General features: G+C 38.9%; 2 protein-coding genes across 2 annotated transcripts; one reads left to right on the top strand and one right to left on the bottom strand.

Annotated features, from left to right (window-relative positions):
- The first annotated feature begins 696 nt into the window (after positions 1–696).
- Positions 697–17,227, top strand: LOC139940644 (ATP-dependent RNA helicase SUPV3L1, mitochondrial-like). Its single transcript, XM_071936995.1, has 15 exons — positions 697–1,245; positions 1,905–1,982; positions 3,122–3,344; positions 4,649–4,817; positions 6,417–6,528; positions 7,602–7,679; positions 8,658–8,801; positions 9,287–9,415; positions 11,025–11,118; positions 11,487–11,577; positions 11,725–11,934; positions 13,634–13,810; positions 14,746–14,894; positions 15,672–15,865; positions 16,977–17,227. The coding sequence occupies exons 1-15, from the start codon at positions 822–824 to the stop codon at positions 17,225–17,227; spliced, it is 2,523 nt and encodes an 840-aa protein (XP_071793096.1). The 5' UTR covers positions 697–821.
- A 6-nt stretch (positions 17,228–17,233) lies between these two features.
- LOC139940645 (uncharacterized) lies at positions 17,234–23,218 on the bottom strand. Its single transcript, XM_071936996.1, has 4 exons — positions 23,083–23,218; positions 22,285–22,434; positions 20,928–21,087; positions 17,234–20,651 (listed from the first exon to the last, which is right to left on the bottom strand). Exons 2-4 carry the CDS (start codon positions 22,432–22,434, stop codon positions 20,494–20,496), a joined length of 468 nt encoding a protein of 155 aa, XP_071793097.1. The 5' UTR covers positions 23,083–23,218; the 3' UTR covers positions 17,234–20,493.
- Between the last annotated feature and the right edge of the window lie 53 nt (positions 23,219–23,271).

Here is a 23,271-nt window from a genome sequence, read left to right as displayed (position 1 = left end):
CAACTAAAAAGAGCAGGCGCAAGAGCAAAGCTAGATGTTAAAAAATGCGTCACATGAGCTTTAAAAAAGGCGTCACCACCATAAAAAGGAATTTCCCTAAAAGCGAAAATGTTTTTGAATCAGGATAATGGGCAATTTCTTACCCGTTTACTTTGTACACGGCCTATGGAGCAAGATGGTTTTGTGATATGGCTACATTCATGTGCCCATTTCTGGTGCAAAGAGTATGGGGACTGCGTAACAAAGAAAATGCTTATTTAGCAGGTTGAAACTTGGTCCCTTTTGCGGGAAAAGTCACCGAAAACCGACCCCCTCCCTCTAAGTATAAAGGTCAGGCTCATTCGAGTAGATAAATTTTACTGGGTCCGAACAAACAAAATTGCGTCACATCAAAAATAAATTAACTACATTCCACGTATGTTAAAAGAAGTTGTAGTTTACGTGCATGTGACGCCTTTTTTAACATCTAGCTTTGCTCTCGTTTAAAGATGGACTGTTCTATTCAACTCGGCGGAATAGATCAGTCCATCTTTAAACGAGAGCAAAGCTAGATGTTAAAAAAAGGCGTCACATGCACGTAAACTATGGTACACGAAGGAAGGGCACACATACAGAGAAGGTCACAGGCTTGAGAGCAAAGCCTAGCTCGCCTAGCTCGTGATTGCGAATGCGCCCTCAACGGATAATCGAAGCAAATTCAAGATGGCGCTGCCCATGAGAAGAAAAATTTTGTTAAACACGTGCCCCACATGGACTTTTAACTGCAGTTCTGTCTGTTACTGTATGTGGGTGTCAACAAAATAAGCGTGTTGTAGCAAATAATGAATATGACAAAAACACGATGTTTATGTCTCTTCACGAAGGGAATTCTTAATCTCCGAAGAGGTCAAATTTTTTGTCGGTGGGATGGGCATGATGGGCTGTTTACTTCAACTCGTCACGTTCCTGAGGCCATCTCTGATCGCCCGCCCCCCTCTACCTCCACTCGAAACAACTGGACACGAACAGCAGCGGACAAGAATAAACGGAAGTGTGCTCCTCCTCCATTGTTCTCTATTTCCAAACCCCTAAATATTCAATGTTGCCATTCAAATTGTAGGCATTATTCAAACAGTAATAATGGCAATGACAAAAATGACAAAAATATCTCCACTCTGTTTATTCCCGTCCCGGTGAAAATGACTTTCAATCCGGATGATATAAATATTGGAGAAGAGCTTGGTGCCAGTCTAAAGGATAAAAAAGGTAGGCATGACCATGGAATGACCAAATATAGACTCTGATTCTGGAGTATTGGTTGACTTTCTTTCTCCCATCCATCAGTTTAACTTCAATGTTATTTTTAAACTTAAACAAAATTTAAATCTGTGAGTGCAGTGTCACGGTGTGGAAAGTTTTAAGCAATATTTATTAATGATTTACGTCATGATTAGTTAGAGCAGTCCAGTTGTGATAACGTAACACTCCTCCCGACGGCGAGATCGGATGTCGGTTATGTTATTGCAACTGGACTGTCCACTCTGTAAGTGTAAACAATAACGATAACATTTTTTTAGGATGCTGACAGCAAATAGTAGGACCGAAGTTGGAGCCAGATTAGTTAAAACACAGAGGAAAAGAAACCCCCCCCCTAAAAAAACTTTTACCTGCCTTTTACCCGCTTTTACTGCTGTACATAGTGATCTACACATGTCTGTTGGAATGTCCAAGGCTTTTGATTATCACAGTACTAATACTACATAATAATAATGATAAATCCCCGATGCAAATTTAACATCTATTATAATAATGATAAACTTGAAACTTTTTTCCCCTGGTATTCCGAACTATAGAGGTATTTCATTGTTCTGTTTCAAGCCCACATAATCTTCACATTTTGTTTACTTTTACTTTAATTTATTTAGCGGAGCTCTTACAAGTGCTGAATTTATTCTACAGACGGAAAGAAATACAGAGACTGGCAGCTGAGAGTGGCTTAGATGGTAAAGTGTTACAGACTATGAAGCCTTTTGAACATAAATAAAAATTGCAACATATCTACTATTCTAAGCATGGGCGACTAGTGCGATCCGTGTCGAAGTAGAGTGAGTCGGACTACCGTTTTTAAACTACTAATTAAATCGTGCCGCAACGACTACTACAACAAACTAGACATTGTGCACAAAAGCATAGCTGTTTCGTTAATAACATTTTCAAATTTCTCGACTGAATTTGAAAGTGTTTGTGTATTCAAAGCAGTTTGCCCAATCCAGCATAAATAAAAAAATAATTCAGATTATACCATGTTCAGTTAGCAATTTATGACTTACAGGTGCAAAAATAGAAAAAAAAATCATAAAAAATTATCTGATGACGTCATCACGATGTCATTTCACAATTCACAAGAACCTACTGAGTTTCAACTTGATCGCATCATTACGTTGGAGTTATTTCACTTAAAAAAGTGCACCTTTAATGCCAGGTGACCCCCGATGACGTCATCGATCTGAAACTTCACACATGTGATGGCTGCCTGACGATCAACATGTGTGTAAATTTGGAAGTGATTACAAAACACTTCACCACACACATCTTCAAAAAGTCTATTTTGATAAGTTTTCAACCTGCCGCTAGAGGGTGCTCTGTTGTATTGTGATGTCATCGGTATTTTTTTTTAACTGTCCACCCTTGCCAGACACCGTTGTTGAAATCAAGTTCATAGCCTTTGCAAATTTTGAAAGACTAGTCTTAAAGGAACACATTGCCTTGGACCGGTCGAGTTGGTCTTTGCAAAGCAATTAGTAACCGTTTGTTATAAAATGCATTGGTTGGAAAGATGTTTTAAAAGTATAATACAATGATCCACACAATTATGCCTCAAAAATGTGTGGTTTTCCTTTTACCTCGTTGACTAACATGGTCGGCCATTTATGGGAGTCAAGTGTTAGTTCGCAAAGCGAAAATGCATTTTATAACAAACGGTTACAAACGCTTTTAATAGACCAACTCGTCCGATCAAAGGCAACGTGTTCCTTTAACTCTTTGTGAAATCCAACCAAGGCCTGCTCTCAGGAGAACACGCCCTGCTTACTTCACGTTTTTCAGATTTTGCTCCTAAACGTACCATTTGTTTTCCTCCCAGAACATTTATTTCATCAGGCATTTGTGAGTTTCCGAAAGTACATCGTAGAGGTCGAAGCGTTGGAGCCAGATCTACACATAATTCTGAGTGACATTCTGGCGGAGGCTGGCCACGTTGACGACATTTTCCCGTACTTCTTACGTCATGCAAGACAAGTCTTCCCTGCTCTAGACTGTATGGAAGATTTGAAGAAAATCAGTGACCTCACTGACCCGGCACAATGGTAAGTTGGTCACTAAAATGATTATATTCCAGGTAAAAGAGTTTAAAAGCAGTGCAACTAAATAAGGTGTATCGTGGCCAAGTGATCTAGCACACTGAACTCAAGCTGTAGTGTTTCTGATCAGCAGCAGAATGGGTTCTTGTCACTTGTGTCCCTTGGCAAGACACTTAAAGGAACACGTTGCCTTGGATCGGACGAGTTGGTCAAAACAAAAGCGTTTGTAACAGTTTTTTATAAAATGCATATGGTTGGAAAGATGTTTTAAAAGTAGAATACAATGATCCACACAAGTTTGCCTCGAAATTGCGAGGTTTTCCTTCTACTGTGCGAACTAACATGGTCGGCCATTTATGGGAGTCAAAATTTTGACCCCCATAAATGGCCGACGTGTTAGTCGACAAGGTAAAAGGAAAACCACGCAATTTCGAGGCATGTTTGTGTGGATCATTGTATTCTACTTTTACAACATCTTTCTACCCATATGCATTTTATAAAAAACGGTTACAAACGCTTTTCAAAGACCAACTCGACCGATCCAAGGCAACGTGTTCCTTTAATCATTGTTGCTTTGTTCTTTGGACAGTACGTAAGCAGTAGGTCTCAATGTGTTGTGTATGCAAGTAAAAGAACCCAGTACACTTATTGCTAAGGAAATAAAAGGGTAGCGACGAGTTCTCCAACGCGCGTTTAAAGCCGGCAGGGTCGGCGGCCATGTGATAAAGGCCTGAACCTTTATCGCAACGCAACGACCCTGCAAGGTTTTAAACGGACGTTTAAGAATGAGTCACTACTCTTTTATTCCCATTCATAAATGCCCTGTAAAAAAATACAGTTATAGACACTTTAACAATTGAAAATTTGAGGTTTGAAATATTTTTTTCCAAAACTCTGTGAAGAATTTGCTCGAGGCGCGTGGGTTGCGTGGCGCTTAGATTACGCGCTGATAGCTATGAGTTGTGCGATCCGCGTGATAATCTTGCGCCTCCTGACATGTGGAAGCCAACTCAGTGTGCATAAACAGAGTTCCGGTGTGCATTAACAAAAGGTTTATGCACACCCACGTGACGCGCTCTCCACCAATAGGAGTAGAGAAACTGTCTGGGGTATTTATGAATATATTTTAATAGGAAACTTGTGGCTTGAAAATGTGTTATTTTTGATCGAAAAATGACGTGGGTAAACAGTCTTTGTTTAAAAACTTACTTTTAAATAAAGGGCATAGCACACTGCATGGTTTAACAGCATTTGTAGACAAATTTTCCTCACCCAGTTGCAAAATGCTTCATTTATTTTCTTGTAAACAGGTACGGAGACGCAAGAGACATCAAACGGAAAATAGTTTTCCATGCGGGTCCGACTAACAGTGGAAAAACATACCACGCTTTGGAGAGATTCTGCAACGCTAAATCTGGTGTCTACTGCGGACCGTTGAAACTCTTGGCTAGTGAGGTTCACATGAAGACAAATGACAAGGTAAACAAGCAGCCGTCGATTTCACAAAACTCTTCCTAACTTACGACTAATCTAAAGGACTTAAGACGAGTCCCAACCCTGCACTGTAGCATGCAGACCTTACGATTAATCCTAAGTTAAGACGAGTTACTACTCGTCTTAACTCGAGATAAGAGGAGTCCTAACTCTTTGTGAAATCAACGGCAGCTGCCTTAGGGGTGCCCACCCCACTAAATAAACTCCCATAGCATATGGTGCAAAATGCTTAACATTTAAAAAATACACGAAAAATACTTAAAAGTCTCACAGCTTTTTACAGTAAAAAGACCATTATTCGTTGACTCTTGAACTGTAATCCTCTGCTCAATTTTATATGGGAAGTCTATGCGCCCTTCGAGTTATTACCCCTCCAAGCCAAAACACCCCTACACCAGTGGTGTATACTGACCAGTATACTGACTTGAAATATGTCCCTACACCTCTCAGCAAATAGAACCAATTTTTGAGGGCCCAATGCCATCCAAAATACATCAAGTTGGATGTCAACAACCCCCAGGTCACAATGTAGCATATTTTTTACACTGAAACCCCTGTTTTTTGGGGGCTCTCAAATCTGTCTCATATAGAATATTTTGAGGGCCTACACAAAATTATAATAAGCTTGCACTTTGTTTTTTTCTTATGTAGTTGGGTGCACCCATAGATCCATAAAAAACTAATGGCAGTCTTTGATTTTGATTACCTCAATACGGAATACCTCTTTTGGTTTTACCCATACACCGATGTATGTTAGCACTGTGTACTTGGTACTTTCCCGAGTCATGTAAACGAATAGGGATAGGCATATTACATGGGTGGGATTCAAACCCACGACCCTTGCAATTCTAGAGCAGTGTCTTACCAACTAGACTACCGAGATTGCCCAGTAGCTAGAGTCAGTTCAAGCCCTATGTTTTGGCAGCTTGTACTGCAACGATAAAAAAGATATTGATTTTTTTTTTACCCATACACCAATGTGTCTTAGCACTGTATACTCAGTACTTTATATAACAGATAGTAGATGTTAAATTTGCATCCGGGAATACCTCTTCTTGAAAGATCCTACAGAGGCAAGGCTTTGTTCATCACCATGGACAAAATCCAATTGTTTGCGCTTCACGATTAACGCATTCTCATATTTTCTCATATGAAAACAAGAAATTCTGGCGCTGAATTCTTCCAAACAACTTATGTTTGTCTGTGATACTTCATCAGATATTTCAAGAATCTTTAATGCTTTTGTCAAGTCTAGGTTTTATTCAAACAACATTTTTTTTAAAGGACAATGTTTACTCCGAAATGAAAAAAAAAAAAAATAATACTGCGTAGAGTCGTACTGTTTTTTGGAATACCAATCCAAAATGGTTACGCAGTAAACAAACACATTGTCCTTAATTTTGGTTGCATCAACTGAATTCAAGTGTTGCATTTTTTTAAGGTTTTCAGATAAAATTTCTTGAATATGACTTTTTTCAGAGGGAAATATTTCACAGAAAAATAGTTCTAGTATGTACTTAGTGAAATTACAGACCAAAAATTAAACAGTTTATTATATATTCTTGAACCTTAATTTTTCTTCAGGGTATTATGTGTGATCTTGTGACTGGTGAGGAACGTCGCTATTCTAATCCTGAAGGAACACCTTCAAGTCATCTGGCCTGTACTGTCGAGATGACAAGTGTCAATCAACCCTGTAAGTGTTATCTATCTCAGTGTTATTGGGACATATGGATGTCATTGTCTTTTTTGGGTTGGCATTTTTGTCAATCAACCCTATAAGTCACACTTTGTCACTAGATAATGCCATTGTCACATTTCAGTGTTATTGGGACATATGGATGTTATTTTGTTAATCGGTTGTCATGGTTTTATAATGATTACATTTTGTCACTAGATTATGCCATTTTCACACTTGAATAATATTGGAGCATGACATGCATGATGTCATTGTCTTATTCGGTTATCATTGTATTATAATGGTGCCATTGACATGTCAAAGTGTCATTGACATGTAGGAATGTTGGCAGTCTAATTTATTGTTGGGAGATTGCAAACTTGGGTCTCGATAGCTCAGTTGACAGAGCGCCGATTAGGCAGGAGATTCTGTCCCCCCGGAGATACTGTCCCAACCTCGCTACCATGGGCAGCGCGCCGTATCATCTGCTAGCTCTGCGTACATCTCTAACCCCTGGGAGGGAAACTCCGATCCGTGTCTTTGATTGGCTATCATACATGCCCAAAATATGAAACGCCGTGCGTCTTCAAAAAGCTCTATACGCCGAAACGCGTGCGTATAAAGATGTACGTATTCACGTTTTATGTCACGCAACACTGAACGCCAAGGCAAGTTTATGACTTTTATTACACACAGCGCATCCAGCGTGTGCGCGACTAACGCCCAACACAGAACGGATCAACCACAGGACTAATTGGAATATCCCTTATATTTGGATATTTTGGAGTTACACTTGGGGTTGTCATCGAGCAAGGCATGCTGGGAAAAAATGGTGCGGCGAGATCGATCACCCCTGGGAACGAGGTTGATTTTGTCCCCCCATATGGACAACTGTGTACAAACTATTTCTGATGGTGCCCTCTTTTGAATCCTCCTCCTCCAGCCCATGTTGATTTCTCAAATTGTGGACAGAATCTCCGGCGGATGGAATTCCCTGGGACACTGGCATGTTTAGCCAGAGGTCTATGGTTCAAATCCCACGTCAATTTTGTTTGTTTCAACCCCAAATTACTTGTTTTTCTCTCGATCAGATGAAGTCGCCGTTATTGATGAGATTCAGATGTTGAGAGATCCAAGTCGAGGCTGGGCTTGGACTCGAGCCTTCCTAGGTAAGACATAATAATAACAGAATAATAATTACCTCGCAAGATTTGGCAGGTGGCGGTTGGACTATTTGGCACCATTCCAAAAGCACTGGGGAAACATCTCGGTGAAATAACGAAAAATGTTATTGGCCTAACGACCAGGGCACTAATGTAAAGCACATTGATTCTGTTATTCTAAAATGCCCTATATAAGAACTAGTTATTATTATAATTGGAGGGTAGATCTGTTACAGAAGGGCGCGCTTTCGGGAACAGCGAGAATCCTGAGACAGACACTTGAAATTGAAATCTATAAAACAAAGCCCTGAATTGAGGAACTACCGGTACAGGCATGTGGAATAGAATGTTACAAAGAAAGAGTTAAACCTTTTTTGAAGGCAGTGGACACTATTGGTAATTACTCAAAATAATTATCAGCATAAAACCTCACTTAGTAATGAGTAATGGGGAGAGGTTGATAGTATAAAACATTGTGAGAAACGGCTCCCTCTGAAGTGATGTAGTTTTCGAGAAAGAAGTAATTTTCCACAAATTTGATTTCGAGACCTCAAGTTTAGAATTTGAGGTCTCAAAATCAAGCATCTGAAAGCACACAACTTCGTGTGACAAGGGTATTTTTTATTTCATTCATATCTTGCAACTTCGACGACCAATTGAGCTCAAATTTTCACAGGTTTGTTATTTTATGCATATGTTTAGATACACCAAGTGAGAAGACTGGTCTTTGACAACTACATGTACCAATAGTGTCCACTGTCTTTAAGTGAGCAAAAACAAGCAATATTATGGAATCAAATTTGATACTTTTGATTTAAAATTACTACCTTGTCTATTGAAAAGCAGTTGTCTTAATGAGTGTATTAATTTCTGGTTTTACCCATATACGCCGATGTGTGTTGGCAATGTATGCGGTGAGCTCTGTGAACTTACCCAAGCTCTGTGTAAAAAACCCATGTGACAAATCTGTTGTCTTTTTGTTAGGTTTGACAGCTCAGGAGATTCATCTATGTGGAGAGGAGGCGGCCATTGATCTCGTCCAACAACTCACAGCCTCAACCGGAGACGAGATGGAGATAAGACGCTACAAACGTCTTACGTCTCTCAAGATTCTTGATGAGCCATTAGGTGAGAAATAATGATGGTATACATTTATTTTGCATTAATATGTTGTTAAAAGGAACATTAGAGAATTGTTTTTTGCTAACAAAACAGTTGCTGGCAGTGTAAGCACTTTATGTAATCCACCATATAGGCCTATGTACATGTACATAAACTGACAAACCTGTAGAAGTATGAGATCAATCGGCAATTTGGGTCATAAGAAAAAAGTGAAAAACCTATTACACATTTTGCATGACATTGATTTAAAAATAAATGAATAAAACGCTCACTGAGCGATAAATTCCAAATGGGAATTAGTTTTAGTTCTTTCTCATCAAATATTTTCACTGTTGATGAACCCCGACGACCAGCCACCAACCTGGTCATTACCACGCAGCAAAGACCAGAGCGTAAAACTGATATTGCCTTAAATAACTGACGTTTACTAATTCAGGTTTTTTTCTTTTTCTTACTCAATTATTCACCTTGTTTTCTTCTGTTGTCTCCAGGGAGTTTGGAAAACACAAGACCTGGAGACTGTATCGTTGCCTTCAATAAGAATGACTTGTATTCAATTAGTCGTCAGTTAGAGGCCATGGGCAAAGAGTGTGCAGTAATCTATGGCAGTCTACCTCCTGGTGAGTGAACATACAGGGTTTGCTGGTCACATCGTCAGTGACTAAGCAGCCGGACCAGTCGGCTGCATGTTTTACTGGTCAACTGGCTTTTTCAATTAATCATATCTTAGGAACATAAACCATTTTAACTCAAGCCTATGTAAAATGGACTGGTGACCAATACAATAAATGAAATATTTTTCCAAAATCTTGTTGATAGATATACATGTAGCACTGCATTCAGTCGATGCGGAGCATCGGATGATGGCCCTCCAAACACGTTGGTCCTCCATTGCTGTACGCAGCTCTTCCCAACGCAGTCCAGAGTCCCGGCACAAGGTGTCCACATAGCTAGGTGGTTTGTGGTCTGCCTTGAAACAGTGACCTTGAGTAGGGGCCCAAAGCACAAGCTTGCATGTAAATATAGTCAGATGCTGAGGATCTTGGCCGAGGGTGAATCGTGCTGGTAACCTCTCCCCTCTTGTGTTTCTTATTGACTCTTTTTAAATTCCTATTTGTTATTGGTATGTATAGATTTAATGAGTGTTTCTCTTTGTATTTTAATATGTAGCTGTTTTTTATTTTAGTGTAAAGCCCTTTGAAGCTTTGCATAAGGCTAGGCCTGATACTTCTTGCCTCCATGCCCTTTGGTGATTGCCTTGGTGCCCTTTAAATGTTCTGGTAGAAATGTACAATTTCCTCATAGGGAGCCCTTTACCAAGGAGGAAATGCCTTGGTCCCCTTGCCTTTTCAGAAACGAAGCACATAGGCCTGTAAGTTGCTTTATAAATGTTCCTTTATTATTATTATTATTTATATAATGGTTACACTGTGAGGTTCCGCGGTAATGCAGACATGTCAAGGCCGGTATTGTGCAGGCAGTAGATGGCAGAGGGAGTAGTAGGGCATGGTCATGGCATCAACCCTGTTCAACAAATGCTGATGCAGATCCAGCTCTCCTGACGATGACTAGAGCAAGCTAGTCGAAACAATGCGACCAATTTAAGAACTCAGTCCGTGATAGTGCAGTTAATTATGATCCTATAAGCTAAAGAAGTAGTCCCAGCCAATGTTCTATACCTTCCGCACGGGTAGTAGTTAAAAAGCAGAACAGTTCTTTTCAGAACTGATAAGTCTCCCGAACATCTGATAAATCTACTCTGCGGTAGTAGAAGAAAGACAGTTCTCTAAGAACAAACTCTACTTAATGCACGTCCCCAGACACACAAGGCCTGAAGACCACTTCAAGGTGTGAGCTACAATCATTTTTTTCCAGGGGCCGTTGCCACCTACTCCTAGGGCTAAAACAGGGTTACCCCTTTTACAGTCCATACGAATGTAGGCTTGGGTATCATCAGTCCTGGCCTGGCCGGTAGAGTAGAAAGCACTACCTCCCCAATTTTACATAGAAAGTGTCATGACCAGGATTCGAACCCACACTCTGCTAGTCAAACACCAGAGCTTGAATCCGGTGCTCTTAACCTCTCAGCCATGACACATGGTGGAAACGCAAACCAAAGATATACAGATCCAGCTTGCACTGCTGCTCACCAAGCTGTCCTATGGAGTAGCTGTACTTTCCCGTTACTGGAAACTGATTGCTAATATAGTGGTTTTCTTTTCGTTGTAGGCACCAAACTAAGCCAAGCTAAGAAGTTCAATGACCCTGATGACCCCTGTAAGATCATGGTAGCTACTGACGCTATTGGAATGGGTCTGAATCTGTGAGTATACCGGTCGAAACCAAAGAGATGAGAGTCATCTGATTGAGATTCAATTCAACTTTAATTAACTTTTTTCTGCAGAAAGCAATAATTTTACTAATGAATAGGAGTCCAATTTCTTTGCAAAAAAACAGTTAATTGCCTGACGTTTTGACCCTAGCATAGTCTTTCTCAATGGCTAAATGACAAGACTTTGCTAGGGTTGAAACGTCAGGTTCTTTTGGTTGGTATGTCTTCTGCAACAGCTGATTTCTTTCCTTTATTACTTCTGGCGCCCTGTAAAAATTGTAAGCACAGAATTCTGCGGTTAGCATTTGTTGTGCCTTTCGTACTATACTTTTAATGTTTTGCTTTTCCCCTTAAAATAGGAGTATTAAGCGAGTGATATTCAACTCTCTGATCCGACCAATCATCAATGAGAAAGGAGAAAAAGAGATGGATAGACTCTCTACATCACAGGTAATTAACACCAAACAAAGCAGTTCGAATCCTATGTTTTGCCAGTTGGTAAATGGTTGTACCCGAAGTTTACTATAATATTTGCTATAATGTTTACTTCAACATTGAACAATATTCCTTACCGCTGTTTGCCTTTCCTTGTTCCAGGCTCTTCAGATTGCGGGTCGAGCCGGGCGGTTTGGAACTCAATTCCAAGAAGGAGAAGCCACAACGTTCCACGCTAGTGACCTGATAACACTCAAGGATATCTTATCACACTCGGTAGAATCCATCGAGGCTGCGGGACTCCACCCAACCGCAGAACAGATTGAGCTTTTTGCTTATCATTTACCGGAAGCAACTCTCTCTAACCTTATCGTAAGTAAAGCTCAAGTCGCATATAAAACCATAGAGTTATATATAAGAACTAGAGGGCGCACGAGTGATGCTTTGCGCACAAACGACACGGGACGGCAAGATGACAAGCGCATCATTCTGCACGCGCGTTGAATATGTAACACACGTTTGAGGTTTTTTTTTATTGAACGCTCACGCGATGCTGTTTGTTCAACTTACAAAATGGCCGCACAAACACGTGCTGTGAGATAGCTGTTTTGTCAGCCTAGAAAATGGCCGCCTGCTCGCATACCGGGGCGTGTATATAGGCCAGTGCACGCTCTAGCTCTTCCATATAACTCTATGTATAAAACCCATCTGTTCACCATTTTTCACTTGTGGCTCTGCCGTTGGTACTTCTTTCCTGGTGTTTTCTTTTTTCCTATCCAGTGCATAGGGACTTAGCTGTGATATGCGCTATACAAATTTTACTATTTTTATTATTTAAAGACACTAGACACTATTGGTAATTGTCAGAGACTAGTCTTCACAGTTGGTCTATCTCAACATATGCAAAAATAACAAACCTGTGAAAATTTGAGCTCAATCGGTCATCGAAGTTGTGAGATAACAAGGATAGAAAAACACCCTTGTCACATGAAGTTGCGTGCTTTCAGATGCTTGATTTCAAGACTTCAAATTCTAAATCTGAGATCTCGAAATCAAACTCGTGGAAAATTACTTCTTTCTCAAAAACTACATAACTTCAGAGGGAGTCGTTTCTCACAATGTTTTATACTATCAACCTCTCCCCAGTACTTGTTACCAAGAAAGGTTTTATGCTAATAATTACTTTGAGTAATTACCAGTAGTGTCCACTGCCTTTAAGTATGTATATCTTCCATCACAAAGCTTTTCCCCAGTTCATTTCATTTCATTTTCTCTCATTGTGAAGCCAAGGACTCTCAGAAAAGCGAACTTAATCACAATTACTAGCCAAGAATCCATCACACAAAAAATAAGTCCGTTGGTTTTAGTCCCTGGAAAAATTATGTAGGGTTTTCCCTCCCACATCTAAAACTGAAACTTCCTTCCTTGTCTTCTCTCCATGAAGTTCTTGGCTAGTATAGTAATTAAGTTCACTTTTCTTATTATCTTTTTTTCATTGAATGTTAAGGTCAATCTTTTACACACTAAGGGCATTTTGGGCCAGTCTTTATTGTAATTTCAATAAAACTTGTTTCTTTTGGCTGTATTTATTTTTTGAGAACTATTCAAGCTCATGTGAAATTAGTTTATCTTTCTACAAGCTTGGTTCTGTGTATATTAAAGGAACATTACAGAATTTTGTTTTGCTAACAAAACAGTTGCTTGTAGTGTAAGCACTTTATCCACCATATAAATAAACTGACAAATCTGTTGAAGTTTGAGATCGATCGGCCATCTGGGTCACAAGAAAATAGTGAAAAACTGATTACACATTCTGCATGGCATCGATAAAACAAATGAATAAAATGCTAACTGAGCAATAAACTCTACAAATGACAAATTAGTTTGATTTATTTCTCATTAAATGTGACATTTCAAACAAAAATTTCAAGGGATGTTTTTAACTATCATCATCATCATTAGACTGTGTTAGTTTTATGTAAATCTGTGATCTTACACAAGTTTTTTTCTTACCAATTCTTTAATGTTCCTTTAAACCTTTTTGGTTACAATCTCTCTTTTCTTTCATCAGGATATCTTTGTGACACTATCGAAAGTGGACAGTAATTACTTTGTTTGCAACGTGGATGACTTTAAGTTTCTTGCCGACATGATACAACACATCCCATTGCACCTCAGGGCTCGCTACGTTTTCTGCTGTGCTCCAATCAACAAGAAGCACCCTTTTATTAGTACCATGTTCCTCAAGGTAAGATATATGTGATTCAAGTTAGTACTTTTGAAAACTTGGTACTTTTGATTATTTTTTTTTTTAACCACTTGGGTCAATGTGGTCCTTAAAGGCAGTGGACACTGCTACTTGGTAATTACTTAAAATAATTATTATCATTAAACCTTTCTTGATTACGAGTAATGGGGAGAGGTTGATAGTATAAAACTTTGTGAGAAACAGCTCCCTCTGAAGTAACTTAGTTTTCGAGAAAGAAGTAATTGTCCACAAATTTGATTTCAAGACCTCAGATTTAGAATTTGAGGTTTCGAAATCAAGCATCTGAAAGCACACAACTTCGTGTGACAAGGGTGTTTTTTCTTTCCTTGTTATCCCGCAACTTCGACGATCGATTGAGCTCAAATTTTCACAGGTTTGTTACTTTATGCATATGTTGAGATACACCAAGTGAGAAGACTAGTCTTTGACAGTTACCAATAGTGTCCAGTGTCTTTAAAAACAACTTCTTTCAAACTAAGAGACCTTTTGGCCAGTCTGAGCGTGTTTTCACTAAGGGGCCATTCAGAGTAATAATGTTTCAACATTTCAATTTTTTTCTGAATTTGTTTTGACCCACCTACCAACCCCAAATTCCGATTTGAAATTACTGACGCACTTTTTAACACTGAAGAGCAAAGTGATGCCTCAAACGAAGCAGATATTTTCGATCAGTATTCTCACAGCTCAGAGTTTTCAAGGGCTTTACCTGGATTCTAACTTGGAACTTTGTAGTGGAGGAAATGTTGGCCAACTGTCAGCTGTCAAACCTAGGTCTTTAAGATTGAAATAACTAAACAATTTTATTTTTGCTTCTCACAAAATTCCTTCAAGATTGAACAGACTTGATAAAGTATTTATCAAGCACCATCTCTTGAAATTAATTGGTCAGTGGTTTTAATTTCACCTTGCTGCAGTTTGCTCGACAGTATAGTCGGAACGAGCCGATGACATACGACTGGTTCTGTCGGCAAGTTGGATGGCCGCTATCAATTCCTAAGAATATACGAGACTTAATGCACTTAGAGGCTGTGCATGATGTCATGGATCTCTATCTGTGGCTCAGGTAAGGAATCTCTGGCCCTTTTTAAAGGCACTGGACACTATTGATAATTACTCTAAATAATTGTTAGCATAAAAACTTATTTGGTAATGACCACTGTAGAGCTGATTGTGAGAAACAGCTCCCATTGAAATAACGTAATTTTTGGTAATTTCTCACTCAAATATTTGAATTGAATCCGAGACCTCAGCTGAGGTCTTGGATTCAGGGCATCTGAAAGCACACAACTTGTTTGACAAGGGTGTTTTTTCTTCCACTATTATCTTGCAACTTGGAAGACCAATTGAGTCCAAATTTTCACAGGTTTGTTATTTTATACATATGTTGGGATACAGCAAGTGAGAAGACTGGTCTGTGACAATTACCAAACGTGCCTGTGCCTCTAAATCAAGGGTCTGACTTGGGCTCTGGCTTTAGCTTTGGCTAAGTCTATGGCTAGGGCTCTGGCTTTGCCTTAGGCTCCGGCTTATGCCCTTGCTGTAAGCGCTTTGTCCAATTAAACAAAAATTATTGTGAGGTAGTCTTGAGGTTTTGCTGGACAGCACCTAAAGTTTTTTGTCTAGGCTAATGCGTAACTTTAGTTCAAACAATTAAATATAAAAAAAACTTTTCCCCCTCTGATGTTTTAATTTTTTTATTAATTTATCCTCTTTTTACAATTGGTATTCACTGTTTATTTTCCTGTTATTCGAACCTTGGTCACCAAGGAAATTTGTTTTTAAAAAGAAAAAACCCATTCATGAACGAATGAATTTTGTTGTTGTTGAATCCTTTGTTTAGTTACCGCTTCATGGACATGTTCCCCGACACCCTAATCATTCGAGACATACAAAGAGAACTAGACGACATCATTCATCAAGGCGTTGACAACATCACCAAGCTAATCCGAGCTACTGAGATCCGATCAGCCAATGGCGTGTCTTCGCTCCCTGATGATGAAATAACGAGGAAGAAACGCCTCGGCAAATCAGCAGGTACTGTTTTCTTCATCAGTCTTGATTTGAAGTCCTCCCAGTCATCTTGCCATACTGGACCAAATTTAATGGCTCTGCTTACCGCATATTTCTGCGCTTATGGCTAAGCAGTGCCTTGCTATTGGGCCTTTGGCTCAATTTCATGGTGCTACTTAAACTTGGACGAAACTAATCAACTAAGCATTATTCCAAAAATACTAGCGATTCGTATATGTTTCGTGAATGAGTAGTTAATTGCACAACTTTAGTGAGGAGTGCTAAAAACTTGAGTATGCCACTGAGCTAAGATTCATCCGTAGGATGGGACATAAAGCTCTAGGTATTGTAAGGTGTGTATCGTCAAAAACGAACCCAGTCAATGGATAAGGGAATGCGTTGTCCTGGTATTTTCTGGTATGGTGTGCTGCAGTTTGAACCACAGCGTCTTTTAAACCTTTACACGATGCTGTGTATACACAATTTTTTTTTAATAGCTTTGCATATCTTGTAGACAAAAATTTTAAGCACTTCCAGATGACCTCAGGAGTGCGATTTGGCGACCCCAACCAGAATCGTTGGTCATCGGTTGAGCGTTTTTGCGTGTTCGGTTGAGCGCGGTGACGATGCTGTTCATACCAACTTGTTGACTCAGTTGGGCTTTGGTTGGGGTCGCCAAAACGCACTCCTGGTGTCACAAAAAGCTATATAAGAACTGCATAATATATATTTTTTTTTATGGAGTATTAAAGCCATCGGACACTTTCGGTAAACAATATTGTCCAAAGGCCCACACTTCGTGTATCACAACTTATATATAAAATAACAAACCTGTGAAAATTTAGGCTCAATCGGTCATCGGAGTCGGGAGAAAATAACGGGAAAACCCACCCTTGTTTCCACACGTTTTGATATTGAGAATTGATAATTGTTTTAATGTTTTCTCAAAAAGTAAAGCATTTCATGGGATAATATTTCAAGAGAAGTCTTTAACCGTTACCTTCTGTAAACCCTGTAAGTTATTTGTAAATCCGTAACTTTTATTTTGTTTTCTGTTCCACAGGGTCCAATGACTTTTAAACAGCTAAGCTTTCTTTCAAGTTTTTGTGATTTTTTATATACTCCAAAATAACAGATTCCGGTAAGAAGTCTAGGAGTAAGCCGTCAAGAGACAGCCTCAAGTCCCTCAAGGATGAGTCTGACATCCAGAATCATGAACTCGACCAGACGAAATTGAAAACCATCTCTGGACGTTTGAGCAAAGAGCTGATCAAACAGGGTCTGCTATCGCAAGACGTCTTAGATCAACTACATCAAGAGTGGCTCAATACTGGAACCAAGGGTGGAAGTAAAGGGAATGGAAGAACAAGGAAAAAGAAGAAATGAGAATCATTGATTTTACAGTTTTTATACAACCTTTATTACCAGTATTTAATACTCCCAATAGGATTCAAGGCATTCATTGGTGAGGTATCAAAGTATGATTTGGTTTCCGGTAACACCAAGTGTATTAATATCTACTTGCTGAGTAGATTATGTTCTTTTGAGAACTTGTCTTGTCAACGGATGATGACTAGAGCAAGCTAGACAAAACTTTGAGACCAACTAAGAACACTGCCGCAGTGGTGAAGTTAAATAACTATCCCACGAAAATGCTTAAGTAGCAGTACCGGCCGATTTTCTACTTTCCGCCCAGGTAGTAGTTGAGAAGCAGGATAGTTCTTTTCAGAACTGAAATTGCTCCTGAATTCCAAAAAATCTAATCTGCAGTAGTAGAACATACAGCAAGACAAGTTCTCATTCAAACCGTCCTCTGTTGACAAAACAGTTTCATGTTTCGGCGGGCAAAAAGATGCGTAGTCATGGTAAGATTGCATGTATACACTTTCTAGCTGGCTGCCAAAACACAAAGGTTTTGCCCGACAGTATGTGCGCGAATCATGTTATGGTTTGCTAGTGACGTGAGAGGTCACTTCGTCTATAGATACACACATGGTGTTACCAAAAACACACAAATGTATACTTAATACTCATTCTAATGTCTTTTATGAAAAAAACCCATAAATCTTATTTATCAAATTATTTTCTTGGGTTTCAGCTGGATTACAAAGCTGGAAACAAAGTTTTGCAAATCCTCTTTACACTTTTGAATGCCTTGAGTTGACTGCAGTCATTTTTAGAAATTTTTATTTGCAATTTGAAAAAGAAAGTTGCAATTTACAGCTAAAATACATGACATTACTCATACTGAGCACAGGCTGCTAGGGTTAACAAGCAAGACCCAATTTCAAAAAAGTTTGTAAGCACAAATTGTTGCTTAGCAAAAAAAGGTTTTACCAGCAAGACTACCAAACATTTACCAATTCTACGATTGGTACCCGATAATTCCCCGCTTAGCCGAGAAACTTTCTAAGCAGAACCTACTGCTTAACAGCTTTATGAAATTGGGTCTAGGTGGCTTAAGAATCACTGTCAATAAAGAGTACTGCTGTATCAGTGTATGTACTTTGTTTTCTAACACAAAACACAATATCCACAGATTTACATTAAACTTACACAGTTTGACGGTAATGATAGTAGAAAGCTCCCCTTGTAATATTACTTACTGAGGTGCTGTAGTTTTTGAGAAATGAGTAAAACAATGTCACAAAAATAATTTTTGTCTCAGTTTTAGCATGTAAAAACGTATAAACGAAAACTATTTTGTGAATTGTTTTACTCATTTCTCAAAAAGTACAGCACAACAGTAAGTAATATTTGAAGGGAAGATTTCTACTATCATTATCATCAAACCCTGTAAGTTTAATATAAATCTGTGGACATTTTAAAAAAGTACCCGAAGTAAAAAGTACAATACAACAGCTGCATGAATTTACAAATTTATAAAGCTCAATCTATGGCAGTTTTGGACATAGCTATTAATAGTACACATCATCAAATTACATTATTCTATCTTTATTCTGCAGATGAAATTTAAAGCGTCAAGATTTATCATTGCGTATTCTTATTTTGATTAGGAAATGAAGGCCGTTGTCAGATAAAAGATGTACCAAAGCCAAAAATATCATGAAACAATATTCATGTCATTTACACGTTTGAGTTTTATAAATCATGCATTTCTTTAATAATCATTCGGTGAAATCTGGACTCTTCCATTTCACTTTTAACTTGGTTTCATCTTGTGAAATGGAATAGTCCAAATTTCAGCTTGTGATTATTATTTTTGATTTTGGGGTTGAACAAAGAATTTACTAGAGTGGGATATGAACCAACGACCTCCGGATTAATGTCAATTCTTTGTTCAACCCCAAAAATCATTTCAAAATTTACCCAGTCAGTTTCCCTTGTGGTTTATATTGATATCTGAAACAAAAAGTTGCATCCCCTTAAGGTGATCCCCTCGCTGCTGCTTCCCAGGTTGTATCGTATTTGGGTGTGATCCCTGGCTACACTGCAGTCGACGGTTGTATGGCTTCTGACTGGCACCCCGAACAAAAATATTGACAAAATAGGGACGCCGCAAATATAGGGCTAGTTAGCTCAGTTGGTAGAGCGCCAGCACGTTAATCCGGAGGTCGTTGGTTCGAATCCCACTCTAGTCAATTTTTTGTTCAACCCCAAAAATCATTTAAAAATTTACCCAGTCAGTTTCCCTTGTGGTTTATATGGATTATTTTTGTAAAATTCAATGCATACATTAAATGCATCCAATTGGGCCTGTTTGTATAATACAAACAATCAGAGTTAAAATAAAACAAGTTCAATCGTTTTAAGATTGATTAATAATTATTACTTGTTATCTAATCTTATTTAAAATTTGTTACGTCATTATTTACGAGTACTGTGAGCCGAGATTTTCACAACTGCTCATTTTTTGTACTGGTCTTAATCATTACAATAGCCACATTTCTCTGGCACCCCCCCATACAATAAATTAAAAATCAAATGTTAGGATACAGAACAAGTAATTTTAGGACAGTGCATTTATCTTGATTTGAACACATGCATTGTGCCTTTGTCATCCTGCCACCATCTTGGTTATGTTCCTTGACTCGACAATGAACAGTATCATTCATCGTACAAAAAGGAACCAGACTTCTCCTTCAAGCCTCAGTTTGGTAAGGCTGTGTCAGAGTTAGTGGCTACGGCTATGGCTACGTCTGTTGCTAAGGGTGTTTCTAAGGACGTCCTATACTTCAACACATGATGACATGGTAATCTAGCACAGTAGCTGTAGCTGTAGCCGCCAATTCAGACACGGACTCACATTGATTTACATTAAATAGACAAGTCGTTAAATGTCTGTCGAGGTGCTAGCGTTCTGACTTTCTCCCCGTGAGATTTCCGCGAGATACACACGAGACTGCTGACCCCCCCCCAAGACTACTTCTCTCATTATTACGGTCTCAATTAACGACTTGTAAAACCCTTTCAGCATTTTGTGCAGGGCCTATTGGCACTTACAGCCGAATTCGATAACGGGGAGTAGTAGTCGGTAGCCGGCAGTTTCGCCTCAGGAGCAGTGATCGCGCGAGAGCAGTATTCGATCGCGGAAACCTGAATCATTACGACACCACCACGACTTGACTATCTCACGGTGGCAGACCATTAACAACTTGTCCACAAGTCTACGCCCGTCTGTTCTGCCGCAATTATCTACGTATGTTGATGTTTGTGCTATGCCCTCCAATTATGACAAAGTTGTCATCTCCTCTGATATTGTATGTGTGTGTTGTGTTGTTGTCAACAACGGTTGGGAGTTGATGATCGGCTGATCTGTTAAGGGCAGCTGCTGCTGTTCGGAGTCCACCTGTACAACACAATCAAAGAAACAAGAAAAGTTTGTTAATGTGGGTAATTACCAGTATTAATAAATAAGCCCTATTCTGCAATCTGGGGAGTTATTATTTGATTTATCTTCACATTGTTTTTATGAATTTGATCTTAAAAAAAAAAAATTGTTTTAGAGGGCAGCAGCCCCCAACACCCCCACTCCCACCCCACCAGAATGTGGGTTAAAAACAGAGAAATCACATCACTGCAAGGTATCTGACTAACAAACTGAAAATTCTGAGTATTCAAATACCTGCGCCTGCTCCTGTTGTGTATGTTTGGGTGGCAGGTACTGTAATCGAGTCGAGCTTCGTCACAATGAAGCCGTGATGTGGCAGCAAAGCTTCTCGAAGATGTTTCAAGGCATCGCGTGTTGTTGTTGGCAGTATCTGAATCAATGTATTTGTTCGACCCTTCAGAAACAAAATATTATTATTATAATTTATTTTCAATTTCACAGAAAGAGTACTTGCAAACAAAATTATAGCTACATGAAAAAGAAGAAAAAAAAGAAGAAAAAAAAAAGTTTTACAGAAATACCTTTGATGAAGATGACCGACAGGTTTGGATAGAAGGAACATGTAAAGAATAGATGAGAGATGGTAGATTGGGTAAGGACATGAAATGGGGTTGGGGGGGGCAGGGAATTAGGGTTAAAGACAACCTAATTCAAGCTGGCAGTATTAACAAAAAGGTAGTTAAAAAAAAACGCTGTGACCTGGACGTCTGTCAGTCCAACAAACAAGTCAAATTGAAAAGGATAGCTGTTGCTGATGACAAAAATGGTGGTATAGATCTTGACCAAAGCTTATTCGAGTGCTAGCTTGTGCATGGGGAGAATAACAAAAATAATAATAGTGGTCTCTTATAGACGATGTTATTATTATTATTATTATTATTATTATTAAGCATTTAGGTACGCTATTCATGGTAAAACCATATCACATATGTTACCTATGTTTACATTCAAACCGCCCTCTGTTGACAAAAAACTGTATAAGTCATGTTTCGCCGAGCAAAAAGACTGCATACAGTAACATTGCATACACTTTCTAGCTGGCTGACAAAACACAAAGGCTTTGCCCGGACATATGCGCGCAAATCATGTTACGGTTTTCGAGTGACGTCAAAGGTCACATCGTCTATAGAGCGCTCAGGTCTGTCAGGCGTGACGCTCATGGCGCTGTACAAGCAAAATAAAAAATATAGATAAATAAGAACAATAAATCTATATAACATTACTATAACTTTAGATACAGGGTGATCAGTGAATTTACTTTACACTGTGGCAATATGATCTTTGTTGTGCAAATTGTGATTGTTTTAATGCAGCACCATGGCTACCAGTCAGCCTAAGCCCTAGTTGTGATGATCGCAACCCCTCCTTTCGAGGAATTGTCAGGGAAATGGTTGGGGAAGAGAGTGGCTCTTTTCAAAACCACACCTATGGCTTTGGATTTGGCTTCAGGCTCTGTTAGTCTCGTCTGAAGCCCTGAGCACTTAAATAAATCACGCTCAAAATGTCAAAACCACCACGGGGCCAAGCTTGCCTGAGCTGAATCAAAAGCCGAAGCCGTGGTTTCGAAAAGGTCTTTAGTCTTAGTTTATACCCTAGGTGTGCGTTCTGCTCTTATCTGTTCATCGTGGTCTGGATCCAAGACTCCTTTTTCAATAAGATGATCCACAATATGGTTGGCATCTACATTATCTTGAAGATCCGACTCTATGCTTAGCAAACGGTACCTATCAGCAGAGTCCATCTATTTTATAAATTATAAGAATTTTGTTTATAAAAGCTACTTCTATTTACTTTACGGGAAAGAATGATGAATTTTTCAGCAGCCATTTTTTCTCTTCATGAAAAAAAAAATATATCTTAAATGAAGAATTCCCTGTGGTGTGCGTGTATAAACAGAGCCATGAAATCGGGCCCAGGTTTTTTCTTTGATTTGGCATAAACATTATTATATTAAAAGTAAATATGTAATATCGTTTCAAACACAACACAGGTAGCCCTATATATATGGCTATGTCCAACCGAACACACAACTAACAACTAATTACAAACACTTAATTGTGGTGTAGATAGAATCGAATTGAATGGAAAGGATGCAAATTTACGTTTCCAATCAAATAAACGCAACATACATGAATTTGATGAAATTCAAATATCCCTTCGATCAATCAATTAATTTCTTACACATTTACAAATTGTTGAACAAAATCTGAAACACACGATCTGAATCTGTGTCTTCTGACGATTAAAAAGTAATGATTTTGGTTGCGGGGGGGGGGGGGTGAAAACATTTCAAAATTTACCCAGTCAGTTTCCCTTGTGTGTGGTTTATATTGATTAAAGTAACTTACATAATGGTTAAGTTTAGTGTAAAAGTAAGAATCAACTTTACCTTTAAACAATCCTGTAAAATTTCCAAAAGGGAGGCAAAGCAAACTCACAACTACGCCAGCTGTACTAAACCACCAGAATGTTCTTGTGGGGGAATTCCAAGATACAAAGATAGAATTGGGGGATTTCCCTTCACCAATTTTTAGTCAGCGCGCCCTCTCGTGCTTTATGATGAACGGTTCTATGAACA

Source organism: Asterias amurensis, chromosome 8 (assembly GCF_032118995.1).
Source record: "Asterias amurensis chromosome 8, ASM3211899v1".
NCBI lineage: Eukaryota > Metazoa > Echinodermata > Asteroidea > Forcipulatida > Asteriidae > Asterias > Asterias amurensis.
The sequence above is the reverse complement of the archived record's forward strand: the minus strand, read 5'-3'. Positions and strand labels throughout refer to the sequence as shown.

What these genes read in the sequence shown, in the direction of transcription:
- LOC139940645 (XM_071936996.1), bottom strand. Translation starts at nt 22,434, where the DNA reads ATGGACTCTGCTGATAGGTACCGTTTGCTAAGCATAGAGTCGGATCTT. An exon ending in GAGCAGAACGCACACCTAGG is followed by an intron (nt 21,088 to 22,284) that starts GTATAAACTAAG and finishes TTGTTTCTGAAG; the next exon opens with GGTCGAACAAATACATTGAT. An exon ending in CACAACAGGAGCAGGCGCAG is followed by an intron (nt 20,652 to 20,927) that starts GTATTTGAATAC and finishes TGTGTTGTACAG; the next exon opens with GTGGACTCCGAACAGCAGCA.
- LOC139940644 (XM_071936995.1), top strand. Translation starts at nt 822, where the DNA reads ATGAATATGACAAAAACACGATGTTTATGTCTCTTCACGAAGGGAATT. An exon ending in GATTCTTGATGAGCCATTAG is followed by an intron (nt 8,802 to 9,286) that starts GTGAGAAATAAT and finishes TGTTGTCTCCAG; the next exon opens with GGAGTTTGGAAAACACAAGA. An exon ending in GATCTCTATCTGTGGCTCAG is followed by an intron (nt 14,895 to 15,671) that starts GTAAGGAATCTC and finishes TCCTTTGTTTAG; the next exon opens with TTACCGCTTCATGGACATGT.